Genomic DNA, 16,230 nt, shown 5'->3' with positions numbered 1-16,230 from the left:
TGTGGTCTCAAAGGGTGTGGAGGGGGAAGGCGTCCGTAAACACCCCTCCCTCGACCCCCTCCCCCCGGTAATCCACTCTCTCACCCGACTCTTTTGTTTTATTCTTTAGATCTAAGGAACACAGCTGTCTGAATGTGTATACAGAGCACGTTTGAACACTTTATTTGGGGAATTGTGAGCTAGTGTATCAGATGTCAGCCCTGCTCCGTCAGTCAATTCACTATGATATGGTCCTACAAAAATGGACATTTCAGTCATTCAATTATATCAAAGTAATATTTGTCTCCTTTTTCTGTCCCATCACTTATCGACTTTCAGTTTAACAGTGACAATTACCAATCAACTTTCAGCCAGATAATCCCTTTACCATAGAAGTACATTTAGTAGCTTATAATCAGTGCAATGTTACATCTGATCTTTTTAATCAAAGATTTATTTGATCACTCTCTATGTACAGAGTCAATTAAAAAATGGAATTAGTTTTGGAAATTGTAACAACCTTAAAGGAAATTACGCCCCTACTACATCTAAACTTGATGGTTAAAAACAAAAGAAGCCCCAAAAAACAACAAACAGCCCTAAGCCTCTCCATTTGTTGAATTTCATTTCAGACCGGTCCACCTGGTGGAACAGCGGGCCCACCCGGTCCCCCTGGCCCCGCTGGAACTCCTGGAGCCGACGGCATTGATGTGAGTATTTGAGCCTCTCTGCTGTGCCACAGGTTGGAGCGCCACAAAGACGGTCATTGTGCGCGCTGTGTAACCTGCAGAGTGTCCTCCTGCAGTACTGAAATCTTATCAACAGAGGGCGCTAGAAATGAAAACACTGTTACAATGGAGTCCTGTTAAACATGCAAACCACGGCTTTGGATGTTTTTTTTCCTTCTTTTTTTGCTTCTCATCCTGGAGGAGGGCTTACATTTAAAATCCTGGTAACATGATAGTATAGGGCCACTCTCTGGGCACGTATTCAGAGATTTGCCATGTGCAGAGAGAACACAGGTTTAAAGATCTGATAGAAACATGAACCCAGATTCACTCTGAAGAAGATCTAAAATGTCTTATATTTTCTGCGAGCTCTGTTCACTCTCATATGATTTAGAATATGGCAGACTGTGTTGATATTCTGCTTTGCCATTCCCCTCCATCTAGAGCCAAGAAAAGACATTTCAAATAGAACTTGTTATTGGATCAATGCTTGTAACTATGAGAGCTCAGGGACATGATGAATAAATATAGAACCTCAGAGAGGGTGATGTTTATTCCTGGGTGGAGCCACACTGTACCTAATGACATCGTAACTGCTTTTGAACCAATGGCAAGAGATTCAACATCTTGAATTCAAGTAAGAAACATGAAATCAATACTGACTTTGTCAAAGAAATATTGTTGCTGAAAAAACATGATAGTTTTATGCGCTCTAGATGTCATTTTCATATCGGTCCCATCTCACTTCAGTTATGCAGCTGAAATGTGATGATAGATCACTGCTCAAGAATAATTATTAGTTAGTACAGTATTATGTTTAGTCAGTTATTGCTTCTCTAGGAGTTTACAGTTATTGACCAGCTTATGGCTTATTGGTAACAATAGTCCTATGAGCAATATGCAAGTGGGAAATATATAGTTCCTTAATTATCAACAGTTAACCTTTAAGAGAATGTTTTCCTAGGGTGTCAGACCTTTTTTCTGACTTTGTCTTCCTCCTTACCTTTAGGGGGAAACAGGACCTCCTGGACCCCCTGGGCCACCTGTAAGTATTGAAAATGATAAGTGTTCTAATTTCTGCTTACATTTTAGAGATATTGTTCTGTTTTTTTGGAAATACACTTAACACAATCACTTTTTAGCTCTCATTTGTAACCATGGTTCTAATTTCAGGGGCAAAAAGGAGAACCGGGAGAACCAGGCCCAGATGGACCACCAGGAGAAGATGGGATTGATGTGAGTGTACTTACAGTGTACTACAGTGAACAGAGTTCAGAGATTATGGCTCAGACTGCAGAGTTTTGGTTAACATTCTAAAGTAACTTTTTATGTGGTCCACACAGACAACGAACATAGCAAGAACATAGCTCCATCAATATAATATCTTCATGATAGACATGCTCTGGCTTCCTCCACATCTCTGTTTTCCTGTGATTATAGACAGCTAGGGAAGGCTTTTTCACTGCTCACTGGCCAGACTTTCTCAGTCACATGCAAAGAAACATTCAAATTCCACAGGGATTTGTCAGATAATCTGGTGTGGAATGCCAATCTCAGGTTTTTCTAATTGACTACAAGTGTCAACACACGTTAAGGCATCGTTAGTTGCATTAGGCTGTGAAATATCATCCCCTTTGAAGAACTCTGAGACACAATTTGAAGATATTTGTTAACATTGATATGATTGCACATTTTATCCATGTTTGCATACTTACTTTCCTTTTCCTAACAGGGTCTGATTGGGGCAAAGGGTGAACGAGGTCCTATTGGTAGTCCTGGACCAAAGGTAAGGAAGTGGTGGTATAACGGAATACAGCTAGTACACATGTTCATTCACCAACCCTAGAAGACTGAGAAGTATCTCTGCATGTGTTCGTTACCGGCACTGCTGATATGAAGAGCAGCCAAATGATGAAAGCTCTGTGGGGAATTTCTTTATGTAACACTGATCAATTACAAACAAACAACCATACAAAAAGAAAAAAAAAAGTTGAGAACAGTAACTCACTCACAGATGGGCTCTACCAATCCCCCAGTGAGAGTCATGCTGAATCATCATTCACTCACAACTTACCACTCCATTATATGCCTTATTCACAAAATCACACTGTAAAATTGACAGACTCAAGAGGTCAGTGTTTTATGCATTTAGTGCAGTTTTTTTTTTTTGTTAAAAGTTTTTCTGAGGCGAGAGAGAAATGAATCTAACTGGATCTGTTTTATTGTTCCACAGGGTCAGCCAGGACCCACAGGTCTACAGGGACCAACTGTAAGTATAACAACAGCTTGTTCAAATGTAAACACATTACATTTAAAAAGCATGTTATTACAAAGAAAATGCACTAGGTGATGCTATATTACCAGATGTAATAAAAGTAAAAAATGAATTACGATATTATTCAGGCAGCGGTGTCCTTAGGGGATATTACTCTAAACACAGAATATCATACATTTTGTTTTGTAAATTCTAGTTCGAATTCATTTTTTTCTTTTACTTATTTTTCATTGTCAGCTATTACAAGTAGTTACTGCTGTAATAGGTGAACATATCAACTGAATTGTCTAACGTACTCCATGTTTCATTGTTTTTCCTGAAGGGACCTGGGCTTCCTGGACTTCCTGTAAGTATAGTCGCTACTGTTGGATGCTTTAGAGAGTCACAGTGCCCCCTAGTAGTTGAAAGAGAAAGAGCATGAAGTTTACTGCCGCCCAGCTGGGTTAAGGTTTTACTTTTATTATGGGGACACAGGTGAAGCATTCAGATACAGCTGCTTCCTTTATATTCAGCTCTCATCAATGAACATATGTTTTTGTTATTCTCTCTCTGCAGGGGGCCCCTGGCCCAATCGGACTTCCTGGTGAAATTGGCGCAACTGGACCAAAGGTTAGTTGTATTACATAAAGGCAACAGAAATATCAGCGCATCTGATGCTTAACGATTTGTTGATGCTGTTTATCCATTTGTCTAACTCAGACTCAGTACTGTCAGAGCCATACTGCTTTTTAAAAAGGTTGTGGCGAGGTGTTTATCACAATAGAGTCTAAACCATTCAAATGACACTTTCTCATTTTACAGGGTGAGATGGGTTCACCTGGACCTCCAGGATTGCTGGGACCCCCAGGGAAACCTGTAAGACAAATCACAGTCTTGTTGTTTTACCCATTTGGGGCTTTTTTAAGTAGCTGAAACAAACTAGTCTAAACTTATATTAGATGAAGTATAACACTTTCATAAAAAGTCATCCACCTATCACCCCCCCCCCCCCCCCCGCCCCGCCCTACACAGACACACACCACCCACAAACACACACATTCATAAACACTAATATTGGCGGTGCTATGGCACATATTGATCTCTGCAGGCAATATTACAGAGAAATGAATTTATATGAAATTTGCATTGCATATCTTATTACATTCCTGCTGTCTGTGCTGTGATACATAATGCCTAAGAAAGAAGTTTACTTTCATCTCATTCTAAATAACCATCAATAAAAAGGATGTGCTACTTTTACACTGTAAACAAATAATCACTTCACTTGCCCTTTTCTTTATGCATCTCCAAATTTATCCTCCTCTTTCCTAATTACTTGTCTCATTTTTTCCCCTTTGTCATTCATAGGGACCTCCTGGGAAGTTCTTGGGTGGAGAGGAAGGCAGTGCTGACTTCGAGGTAAGATGGAATTAATAAACAAATATATTGGACCCCTTATTAAAAATCCTAACTTTATGTAATCACATCTTTCCAACATCCTTCATACAATTCTAATCCAACTGGAGGAATTTTTGCTTTTCCAATCCAATTCCTGCGGCCTTTTTTTTTTTTTTTTTAATTCTTTGCTTTCTCTCACCATTATTTGGTAAAACCTGCATAAACTACTGGCTTTATGCTGCTGTCCAACACACCTCTACATGTTACATTCCATACCATGCCTTTACTACTCCTTCTCATTCCTTAATCAAAATGGTTTTTGCCCTGAGCATGAAATCCAGTCCTCTTTCAATCACACCAAAGTCAGATACCTCCTTACTCTCTGGCACCTTGCCATGTCTTCTCTTTTCTCCACCACCTTTGTGTTTCACTCCTCTCTGAGTTCTGCTCCTGTCAGATCTCACATTTCTCCTATTGATCTCAGAGTTCATGGATTTGCGTAATGAGCTCCATTAAATGGTTTCCATCAAAGGCCACTGCTCATTAGTATTGACTTAGGTCCAGATCTACGGCTAGACCCAAGGCCCTGCGAGCAGGATCCAGTCTGCCAGGTCTCTACTCATCTTGGGAGGGGAAATCATTAGAGCAGCTGGGCTCGCTGGTTCTCCTTCCAGCAGCACACAGGACCAAAACCCTCACCCTTCCTTTTAATTATAGGCTGGTGTTTTGAGAAGAGGATGGGAAGAACTCACACCCTCCTTTTCTATCTGTCTTTATTCACCTAGTTACTTTCTGTACTTCTCTCTATCTGTGATGCAGTCGCCAGAGCAGTGGTAAGAGAGGGGTAGATGAATTGTTTTTGTCTGTGGACAGCTGGTTGAGAAACAGAGACTAACCCTACTTTAAATCTGAATGTGGGACTTTAAATTCTGACGCAGCTGTCTTCTTTTCCAGTGCCCGACCAACTGCCCAGCAGGACCCAAAGGCCCACAGGGACTGCAGGGAGTGAAGGTGAGCAAGTCATTAATGAGAGAGAGAGAGAGAGAGAGAGAGAGAGAGAGAAATCAGAATTTAATTAAACTTGCTTACATGGTGTGTAAATTTATACAGATTCTTTCTTAAGTTTCCAAAGATCAAAGTTCATCCCAAACAATTAACAGTGAGAATGTTGCTTTGAATTCTAGTTGAATGATAGTGTCATAGAGAATTACATGGACTGATTTTTTTTTCAGGGACACAAAGGTCGCCCTGGTGTTTTGGGAGATCCAGGAAGCATTGGCAAACTGGTAATTTCTCAAATTATAATCAGTAAATTTGTAAATCTGCAAATTAGTCTTATTGTGAGTTTGCAAATCTTTCAGTCAGGCAGTATGCGATAAGACTAAAACACTGATTCACAAGCTTTGAAATATTACCTGCTCACACAGGTGAATTTTTAAGATCAATTATGGGATTTTTGACGATTGGAAGTGTTGGTCAGATCCAGATTCATTTTTAAAGCCAAAACAAAAAACAAAAAACAAAACCACATGCTGAACTATATGCTTGGTACACATAGCTTATGATTATGCTGTAACACACCCTCTTTGTTGTTACTGTGTCAGTGTAAGTGTTTCATTGATTATTGTTCATAGCATCCCAACTCATAGCATTGCCTCATCCCCCACATTGGGTGATATTTTCTTCTCTTGCACTTTTCTTTGCCCCCTGTTCATTAGCAGTGTTCCTACCTGTATTTGTTTGTCATTCGCTATCTTACTTGCCTCAGCCATTCTTGCACTTGTAATTGGTCAGTCTGTTGACTTAGCTCACACGATACCACACATACCAGAGCTCCTTAATGGCTACATGCTGGGATTGCATTGTAAGTGTCTGCTCAATGAATAACTATAAATGTAAATTTAAATATACTGGTGACCTCTATTTCTTGATTTTAGATGTGTAGCCCACAAGTAACAGCAAGTTGCTAATTCAATAATTGAACATCATACTCATAAAGAGCAGGCAGCCAGATCATGCCTTCTTACACACTATCTCTGTTCTTCACAGACATACACACTAACCCACTCACAAACACACACACATACACACCCACCCACACACACACACAAGCACACACACACACACATACACACAAGCACACACACACACACATACACACAAGCACACACACACACACACACACACACACACGCATGCTCAGACATGCACACACACACACGCACATGCACACGCACACACACACACACACACACACACACACAGTGTGGGCCAGCAGTGGAGGATTAGTGCTAATGAAGCCCCTGGAGGCATATGACTGGCACTAATCTTGGCGTGATAAGTCAGTCCAGGCCCAGGAAAAGCGCAGTGACCCATATGAAAGAGGACAGTGCAGGCCAGATAGTGTGAAAGGGAAGGAGAGTCTAAGAGCCTATGAGAATGCTGTGAATTAATCAGACCTAATAAGAGCCCCATAGAGACCAGGAATAGCTCCAAGGCTGAAGTGGATTTACCCTTTGCTGTGCACTGTGGTGATGCAGTCTTATGGTGGCAAATTGTGATTATAAGCTTTTTAGGAGTGTCCTTACATTGTTGAAAATTACAATTACTCACCACTCCTAAATCTCAAATAGCCGAACAGTCACTCTACAGACTTCACAACTGAAACAATGGTGTCAAACAAAGGTTATGACAATGTTACGACCAAGAAAAACAATATCCACTCTCTACCCAGGAGAGACTGGCATGCTGAAAGCATCCTGTCATATTAGCTACAAAGCCTGCCAGACACAATTTATACAAAGTGATGCATGCCACCATCCGTCTCATTTCATTCCTCTCCTCTCTTCAGGGCACAAAGGGAGATGTGGGAATCTCTGGTGAACAAGGAATACCTGGCCCTCCAGTAACGTATTTATTTAATGTTTTTAGTAGTTTCTGTTTTGCCTTTGTATTTTAGTAGGTAACTGTTCAATAATTTCTCTGAACCGAAGAAAGTCAATCAACTCAGAATATTTGGGTCCGTCTTAGAGTAGTGCAGAATGTGTGATTGTATTGTTGACACGATCTCCTTTGTTTTCATACATAACACTGCTATTGCTAATTCACATTTTATGTTTTCATGAACTATTATACAACACTGTTCTACGTTCTGTTATCATTCAGGGACCACAAGGTCTGAGGGGATATCCAGGAATGGTTGGACCCAAAGGGGAAACAGTAAGTGAAAAAGCATCAATTAGACACAGTCACTGCTCCTGCGTTCACTACTGCTTGTGCTCAAATCACCTGAGTTCAAACACATTACATATCTCTCTGATGTTTGTTTTGGTGTGTGTGTGTGTGTGTGTATGATTTTTTTTTTGGCTGCAAATGTGCATGGTAGAATTGCAGGCCACAGAAAACTCAGAGCCAGATTTATCATTCTCCCTCTGTTTGTGTTTAGCCTTACAAGCACAATCACTTACAGGCTTTTAGATTAAACATAACCAAAATGCAGATTCCTCATTCCACTTAACAAGATAAAGTTGTTTGGGTCCATTGTGCCCATCTGTAGTTAATGGTGCAGGATACTCATCGATCTTGGGACGAACGCTGGAACATTATGCCAGACTGTTAGTATTTAAATGTTATTAGGAAAACAAGTGAGCTGCAATCTGCCCCAATATCAATTAGCTAGCTGCACCACTTTTGCATTCATGTTGATCTGTGTGTTCAATTTGTTTGGTGGTTGGTTCAGAGGGGAAATGGTCAACAGTAAACTAAATCTTAAAACTGTCAAAGGGGCATTTGACTCAGCTTTTAGATCGAGCCCTGTTTTGCCTTTGCTTTCTCTCTATTGACTTTTTGTGACATTTGTTACATTACACAGCGTTTTTACTTTGTGTTTATCCCAGGGCCCTCGGGGTTATAAAGGCATTAGTGGACCCATTGGTATTCCTGGAATCCCAGTGAGTAAACTCGCCATGCCCCCCCCCCTCTCACTCTCTCTCTCTCTTTCTCATTGTCACATTAACTGAAAAGCAAAGCAAAGTGAATTTACTTTACGCTAATCTTCCTCTCTTCCTGTGTTACATAGGGTGAGGAGGGACCCCAGGGACCGCCTGGAGATGCTGGAGACAAAGGTGATGTGGTGAGTACTTATTCATTTTATTCCATTTTATCATACCCTCACATTTTCAGTTCTCTTTCCATCAATTTCATCCATCCATCTATCCATCCATCCATCCATCCATCCATCCATCCATGTATTTATGCGCTTCAGTTCTTTATTGATCCAAGGCACAGAGGATGTCTAATGACTGCTTTTCTTTGCAGGGTGCAACTGGCATTAGAGGACCACAAGGAGCTGTTGGGAAGAAGGGAGAGAATGTGAGTAATTTCCAATTTGCAGTGAATTGCAACACTTCAACAGCAGGTATTTCAGAAAAAGATCTGTGATGAAAATTGCTAAAATTGCGAAGTCTTTGTGTGTGATACCCTCAGCCTAAGAAATGTCTTGTTTGTATTTCAGGGCCTTCCAGGAATTGATGGTAAAGATGGTACTCCAGGCATCCCAGGAATAAAGGTGAGTACTGCTTTCATGGCCACAATTTTTTACTGACAAGTCAGAAAACACAAAGCAATTAACCTGAAAGTGATGACTCTTCACACAAAGAGCTGTCTTCCATTCCGCAGATGTGTTTTTCTCTTGTACAACACTTCATTTTTTTTTTTTTACCTCTTTCTTTAATCTCCCAACAGGGTGCTCCAGGGCAGAGTGGTAGGCCTGGTCCTCCTGGCCACCAGGGGACAGCAGTAAGTTTATTAATTCCCTAGTCTAATTCACAAGCCCTATTATTTGTATAAAGCAACAATGTTGGTTAGCCTCATCCTGAGGACATGCATACTCACCCTTATAATGTATTCTGAGAGTCTCCTTGTGTTTCGACAGCACAGTAAAGTGCTAAACTGCATGTGTTTTCTGGGCACAGGTCCAGTTTGATCTTTTGGCCCTGACCATTTTGAAATTTAAACCACCTTGAAATTGCTCTGTCTCCATCCGCACAAGCAATTTATCATCATCAGAAACAACTCTTTGTCCTTTTGGCTTGGGTTAATGGAGCATGGTGCTTATGATACTTGCTATCACAGTATGCTCAGGACACAGCATAATTGAGGATCACTCTCTCGCGCAATGAGTTATTACCAGTAGTTTTAGGCAACAAAAGCAGGCAAAAGCATAAAGTAGCTGAGGAGGTTTGATGGAAATGATATGTTCACCTTCTGATGATATTCTGTTTCCATTTTAGGGACTTCCTGGCAGCCCTGGTGTCAAAGGTGGAGTTGGAGATAAGGTGATGCCCTAATCACATTTTATTTTATTACACTTGGGATGCTATTTTCAGTGGTCATATAATCCTGCTAAAAATGTGATGATGATTTGTTAGACCAATCCAAAGAGATTACAGACCTATCATACATCATGGCCAAATATAGAATGCTCTTTACTGCAGTGACAACATTGTAAGCTAAGGCAAGACTTTATTTATCCTGGAGGGAATTGTTGTGCCACAGTTGCTGAGGTAATAAAGACCAAACTACTAGTAATAACATTAATATTAATGCTAATGCTAACAAAAATATAGATACTAAAATTGTGATGGTATGAAACCTCTCATTTTGTCTGTAACAAACATTACCCTGTGGTTCCATATTTTAACAGCCGTCAACTTTTCATGAGATTACAGTTTCACAGGCTGAAACTGAGGCAAAATAAAATGCATACTAGTTTTCACCAAGGTCATAGATATTGTATGTAAATTCAAACATCACATCCATTAGTCTATCATTATCTTAAAGAGCAGTCAGCTAAAAATTCAGAATACTTACTATATCAGCACAAAGCAGAAAATTGTTTCTTGATGATATTATAGTAGAAAGCCAAATTCCAACCTGCTCACATCACCTTGTCTTCTTCTTCAGGGAGAACCAGGGCCTAGGGGTTTGCCTGGAATGCAGGGTGCTCCTGGACCTCAAGTATGCCAGCTCACATAAAATCATGGATAATATTTAATTGCTATGTTTCACCACATATTTTCAAATGTGGACCAAAATGGGATTGTCCATTTCTCATTTCATTTCACTCTCTCTCTCTCTCTCTCTCTCTCTCTCTCTCTCTCTCTCTATCTCTTTCTCTCTCCCTGTCAGGGTGAGCCTGGACCTCCAGGTGAAGCTGGAATGCAGGGAGTTCCAGGGCCAAAGGTGACTTCTTCACTGTAACCAGGATTTTTCCTGTCACTGCTCAATCATGCCTTTATTCATCAGATACACCACTAGAAATTTAGTCCCTTTCTGCCACCCTCAGTTCACCCCCAGTCATTAATCATTATCTCCTTTCTTTTCTCCCATAGGGTGACAGAGGTGAAAGAGGACCTGTTGGACCCCAGGGGATTGTGGGCAAAGCTGTGAGTTAAAGACCATTACAACCTCTGAGTAATAACAAAGTATCAAAGCATCACTATTAGTTTCATGCCAAACTTTCACGTATCACTAAACTCCATATTTCTCTGTTGACAGGGAGGCAAAGGAGAGAGAGGACCTATGGGTGTACCAGGGGCTCAAGGACTCCCTGGAACTAAAGGCGATAAGGTGTGTGTCTTTGTGTGAGTACTCTTAGTGTGAATGAGCATAGAAGACTACATGTGTGTTCTGTGTGCGCTTTCTGTAATGAACAGTCAAGACTGGTTATTTGTCTGTGTGTGAGATGGAGAATGAGAGAAAGAGATACAGAGAAGGATACTATAAGCTACAAGCAGTGTATTGTATTGTGTTTATGTTCAGTGTTTATAAAATGATAGAATATCTATAAAAGACAGAATTACAGGGCTACAGTAGAAGCCTGGATAGTGTAATGTCTTTAAACTATCAGTGCCTCATTGTGGCCAGCTGGTGGCAGTAGATTTCCACAGATTAACCATTAGACGCCATGCTTTTGCCGCAGTAAAGAGCTTTGCTTTTGCCTTCCATCATCAAAAGTGCTGTATTCTGCTGTGGACACTTTAATATCTATTATCTTTTTATCAATATTATCTTTGTTACTTAATGTATTGAACTTCGCCAATAGAATATTGGTAATTTAGTACCATCTCCGTGTATCTGGTTAAAACGAGGTATTACGTGCAATAAATTGTCTCGACTCATCCGTAAGTGACTCATAATAACATCTGATCTTTGTCTTCTTCTCTCAACAGGGATTCCAAGGAAAAGTGGGGCCAAAGGGAGACTTTGTACGGATTTGCTTAAAGCACTTTCATCACTTTCACATAAATCTTGCACAGCCTATAGCTGAGATGTGCTTAAGGTAGCACAGGGAGCACTCACCTGCTCTCTCTCTTTCTGTCTCTTATAGGGTGACCCAGGAGTAGAGGGACTGGCTGGTGAAAAAGGAGAAAAGGTACACAATTACTAAAAACATTTATCATGGTTATGAAGTTACTGCTCTAAATGTTAGTTTTCTTACTCTGAGACCATAAATTACAGGATTTTCTCTCCTCCTCCTACAGGGAATATCTGGTGAGCCAGGTCCCAAAGGGCAGGTAAGGAACAAAAGAAAAGAAAAGAAAAGAAAAGAAAAGAAAAGAAAAGAAAAGAAAAGAAAAGAAAAGAAAGAAAAGCAAAGCAAAGCAAAGCAAAGCAAAACAAATATTTCCTGTACTCCTGAATATGTTTGCAGGTTATGTTAAATATAGACTGATAGCAATTGATTGTTCATAGTTTGACATGCTGTGACAGGCTATGACTTCATCCCCTCCTTTTTTGTTTTATGCCTTTTTTTTATCGTTTTCCTCCACAGCAAGGTATAAGGGGAGATCCTGGACACAATGGCCCCACTGGTGATCCAGGTAAACCAGGAGACCAAGGCCCTCCAGGTCTACCAGGGCCTAGAGGACTCGGTGGAGAGAGAGGAGTACCTGGGATGCCAGGAATACAGGGAGCAGCTGTGAGTCTCCCACTCTCAAAGCAATAAACTCTTGTCTTATGGATAGTGCACCTAACATTGCATAATATAACAGACTTTTCAATAGTGCATGACTCAGCAGAAAATGAGCTTTAGGATGCTAAAGCCAATTCGATCAATACAAGATGTTTGAGATGAGTTCACATTCAAGACTAGTAATATAACACTAAAACTGTACACAGGAATGTCTTACCAACAGCTCAGGTGTAAGATTTTAACATACCTCCTGATATTTTTTGTCTCAGCATGGCCACACTTACACATAATTGCTCGTTCTATAGTAGCTTCAATTGCCAGACACAATCTGATAATGTATTAATAGCTGTATATTACATAGACCCTCTGCCTCTCTGAGTCTGCTACCCTTAATGTTTAATTTGTGTTTTTCTCTTATCCCTCAATGCTCTATCCCTCCATCCCTTCATCCTTCCCATCCCCCCTTCCCATCCACACACACACTTTGTGTCTCTGTAGGGTCGTGATGCTTCAGATCAGCACATTATTGAGGTGGTCCTAAAAATGCTGCAAGGTGAGTAACAGCTATTATTCCAGAAAACAAGAGATTACCCTGAGCTGCACACTAAAGCTTGTGCTATCATCCTGTCAAGAAAAAAAGAGCGGTTAAAATCTATGGAGCTAAATCCACGTAGCACATTCCATCCATAAAAATGAATTAATCTGAAACTCATCATCCTACAGGGATAACAATCCTGCCTAACGGTGTGGATACTGCAGTCAGCAGGTGTTTATCCAGTGCTCAGAATTGACTTTTTCTCCCCGTTCCTGTGATTGTCTGTCTTTGCTTGTTGCCCCTCTGATTTGCTATAGATGACCCATCTTGGCACATGATAACCTCAGTTAGCTGATAGCATTTTGCTCTGTAATCCCCCAGCCTGCCAGACCGTTATTACCAAGGCTAAATGCACATCACGAAAACCAGACAGACACACAGAAAGAAAGCAGGAAGGCTTCCAATCTCAGTCTTTTCATGAAAGATGATTAGATGGAGAAAGATATGGACACTAAAACTTTGGGGGACAAGCCAGGAAATGAATGGCCATCAACAGATTGGCTCACCCTTTTAGTGCTGTTCAATCCAGTGTCACTTGAAACCAAATTAAAAATATGCATATATTTTCATTATATTTGAGATAGTTCTGATCCTGTAAATCTCAACCATTAAGATAATGTCAAAGCAGGAATATATTTGAATGATTTTGTCCCCTACATGGGGTTATATGAGTTTACACAATTACATCTGCTATGTTGATAAGTAATCGTTATTTCCTAACTTTTCCAATGTCTCCTGACAGAGAGGTTAGCTGCAGTAGCAGTCAGTGCTAAGAGGGCAGTGTTGGGTGGAGCAGGAGTAATGGGACCTCCTGGACCACCAGGACCACCAGGGGCTGCAGGAGCACAGGGACCTCATGGACTCCCTGGCCCTAGAGGAATCCCTGGAATAATTGGTGCTCCTGGTCAGATTGGCAACACCGGACTCAAAGGTAAAGGAACAATGCACTTGCCCCGTCATGCAATAATCTGCTCAAAGAACGATTCATCAGTCTGTTTCTCAAACAGAGGGGAAAAAAAACAGTAATTAAATTGCATTAAATTGCATTTTCTTACTGCTTACTGAATAAAGAAATAAAAGAAAAAAGACAGCCAAGCTCTCCAGTAACCTAAGATAGATTTTAGAGACTTATAGAGACATTTTACATCAGTGCAAATGAAATAAAGTGTCAAGTCAAGGTGAGGCATTAGCTTTGTCTGCACAGAGACAAGCAATATTACTGACATCAAGATTGCTACGCTTTGAGACAGGCTACTGAGACAGTCACATCAAACACTGTAACACTGTTAAACTGGTCAATTCTAATTCACAAGCTGAGGAAAGGAGCTGAAACTTCTAAACACTTTAGACGTATTATCATTACCTGATGTTTAGGTAAGAGGTCTTGTTTTATTTAGCGCTGACAAAATTTGTCTGCTTTATCAGGCATGATTACGGATCTGTTTGATCATTCAATATATTGCAGCAGTGTTCAATATAATTACCACCTCCAGCAGAGAAACAGAATGAAAACTTGAATAGATGAGGGAGGACTGCAGCAATAAGCTTGGCTCTCCTGCTGGGTAATACTTCCTGCTTTAGCGCAGCACTGGAGAGGATATTGGGAAGTGGAGAAAGAAAAACTGCATTCTGATCGTTTTCTCATGGCTGCCTTTCACAGGAAAGAGGGGGCCAAAGGGAGAGAGAGGAGATCCAGGTCGCCCACACCCTGGCCCGCCAGGACCTCCAGGACTTCCAGGTGAGTTCGATAGGCGTTCTCTTAAACAATGGTTTATGAGTCACACGCCTGTGAGGCCATTTCCAAGTGCTCCTTCTGCTTTTACTGGTTAGTCTGTCATCATTAACAAACCCACGATGCTAGAATTTACTGGGAGCAACTGCAGGTATCTGTTGTAGTTACATTAGCTTTCCTTATTGCTGATTGTCTTTCTGTGTCACTCCCAGGTCCTCCTGGTATCGATGGCGTGGCTCGGGATGGTAAGCCAGGTGAAAGGGGTCCTCAGGGTGTTGCGGGAGAGGCAGGTCGCCCTGGAAAAGCTGGATCTCCTGGTCTGCCTGGATTCTGTGAGGCAGCAGCCTGCTTAGCAGCCTCAGCCTATACTTCACCCAGACTACAGGAGGCTGGCAGAGTCAAGGGCCCGTCCACTTAAAATCAGCCCTTTTTTGGGGTATCACAACATCTGAGAGAGAGAGAGAGAGAGAGTGAGTGAGAGAGAGAGGGTAAGAGAGAAAGAAAGGAACAAATCCTTTCCTTCAATGGACACCATTGTGAAGAGGGGAGGGCTGAGTCCAGAGTGACTGACGTTCCTATTAACTGTCTGTTCTGTCTGATGGAATTTTCATTGCAATGGCATTTCTCTTACAATGGCAAGTACTTAGTCAATCGGTTTCAGATGATAAAATCCATGGTGGGTAGTAGTCAATGTCAGTCACTTTGGAACATGCCATCTCCACAGAACAGAGAGACATAAAAACATATTCTGTGACATCTTTGATGAGATAATCTTCACTTGCCCAGGACTATGAAGAACTGAAAGACTGAAGTCCAAACACAGGTGCTTTTCCATTGTGGTCACTTTAAATGTTGTTTTTTTGCAATTCTTTTAAAATCTGGAACAAAAATTTCAAATATTTGTTTTTTTAAAGAGGACCCATATATCTATTTGCCCCAACACAAATATCTGCCCCTAACAGATGTCCATTATGTACCAATAAAATACTGCATCCCAAAGCCACAGTAGAAACTTTTGTAAGACTAATTTACTTCACATTTGCTTGAGTAAAACGCTTTCACAGCTCTTGTGTTTATAGCACATGTATACATTACTGCCCCCTTTGTACCTGACTTGTCTCAGATTAAAAACCATTGAAAACATTGATCTCTTCCTCTAAGTTGCTCAGCATGTTCTGGTCAACATTATTAATGATTCCTTGCTGTAAATCTTTGTAAATGTGTGTTTATTTTATATGAAAAGGGGGGCTTTTCAAGTGAAAATACAGAAAGACACTAAACGTTAATGAATATAATCAGTGTTTCACATCAAATTCCAAAAGAACTCACAGTCACCTTCTCTGTGAAGCAACAATATTTGATGAATTTTGCCACATAAATAGAGAAAATAACTGATTATCTTCATTGACAAAAGACTATTTATTGTGCCTTATTTGGTTCATTTGTAAACAGTCTTAGTATTTTTTTTTTCATGGTTGTCAACCCAGGTCAACCCAAATCAATAAAGAGGAACGTTTTGTAAGACTGAATGTTCTTCTGTATGGTGTGAAGGTCTCGAAAAAAACTGCT

At 40.6% G+C, this 16,230-nt stretch overlaps 1 protein-coding gene across 3 annotated transcripts in view; it reads left to right on the top strand.

The window, feature by feature from the left end:
- col9a2 (procollagen, type IX, alpha 2) overlaps positions 1-16,230 on the top strand; it is a 20,075-nt gene extending 3,845 nt beyond the window's left edge. For all 3 annotated transcript variants that reach the window (XM_030789540.1, XM_030789539.1, XM_030789538.1), the window contains 31 exons: positions 612-689; positions 1,717-1,752; positions 1,881-1,943; positions 2,440-2,493; positions 2,941-2,976; positions 3,305-3,328; positions 3,538-3,591; positions 3,784-3,837; positions 4,330-4,380; positions 5,314-5,370; positions 5,592-5,645; positions 7,211-7,264; positions 7,525-7,578; positions 8,256-8,309; positions 8,438-8,491; positions 8,677-8,730; positions 8,873-8,926; positions 9,103-9,156; positions 9,651-9,695; positions 10,324-10,377; positions 10,549-10,602; positions 10,752-10,805; positions 10,918-10,989; positions 11,592-11,627; positions 11,750-11,794; positions 11,904-11,936; positions 12,194-12,340; positions 12,833-12,887; positions 13,672-13,860; positions 14,590-14,667; positions 14,874-16,230. In XM_030789540.1, coding sequence (XP_030645400.1) covers positions 612-689; positions 1,717-1,752; positions 1,881-1,943; positions 2,440-2,493; positions 2,941-2,976; positions 3,305-3,328; positions 3,538-3,591; positions 3,784-3,837; positions 4,330-4,380; positions 5,314-5,370; positions 5,592-5,645; positions 7,211-7,264; positions 7,525-7,578; positions 8,256-8,309; positions 8,438-8,491; positions 8,677-8,730; positions 8,873-8,926; positions 9,103-9,156; positions 9,651-9,695; positions 10,324-10,377; positions 10,549-10,602; positions 10,752-10,805; positions 10,918-10,989; positions 11,592-11,627; positions 11,750-11,794; positions 11,904-11,936; positions 12,194-12,340; positions 12,833-12,887; positions 13,672-13,860; positions 14,590-14,667; positions 14,874-15,079 — 2,007 coding nt within the window. In that variant the 3' untranslated portion in view covers positions 15,080-16,230. The remainder of the gene's footprint in view (positions 1-611; positions 690-1,716; positions 1,753-1,880; positions 1,944-2,439; positions 2,494-2,940; positions 2,977-3,304; positions 3,329-3,537; positions 3,592-3,783; positions 3,838-4,329; positions 4,381-5,313; positions 5,371-5,591; positions 5,646-7,210; positions 7,265-7,524; positions 7,579-8,255; positions 8,310-8,437; positions 8,492-8,676; positions 8,731-8,872; positions 8,927-9,102; positions 9,157-9,650; positions 9,696-10,323; positions 10,378-10,548; positions 10,603-10,751; positions 10,806-10,917; positions 10,990-11,591; positions 11,628-11,749; positions 11,795-11,903; positions 11,937-12,193; positions 12,341-12,832; positions 12,888-13,671; positions 13,861-14,589; positions 14,668-14,873) is intronic.

This window comes from Chanos chanos, chromosome 12 (assembly GCF_902362185.1).
Source record: "Chanos chanos chromosome 12, fChaCha1.1, whole genome shotgun sequence".
NCBI lineage: Eukaryota > Metazoa > Chordata > Actinopteri > Gonorynchiformes > Chanidae > Chanos > Chanos chanos.
This window is presented reverse-complemented; position numbering and strand designations above follow the sequence as displayed.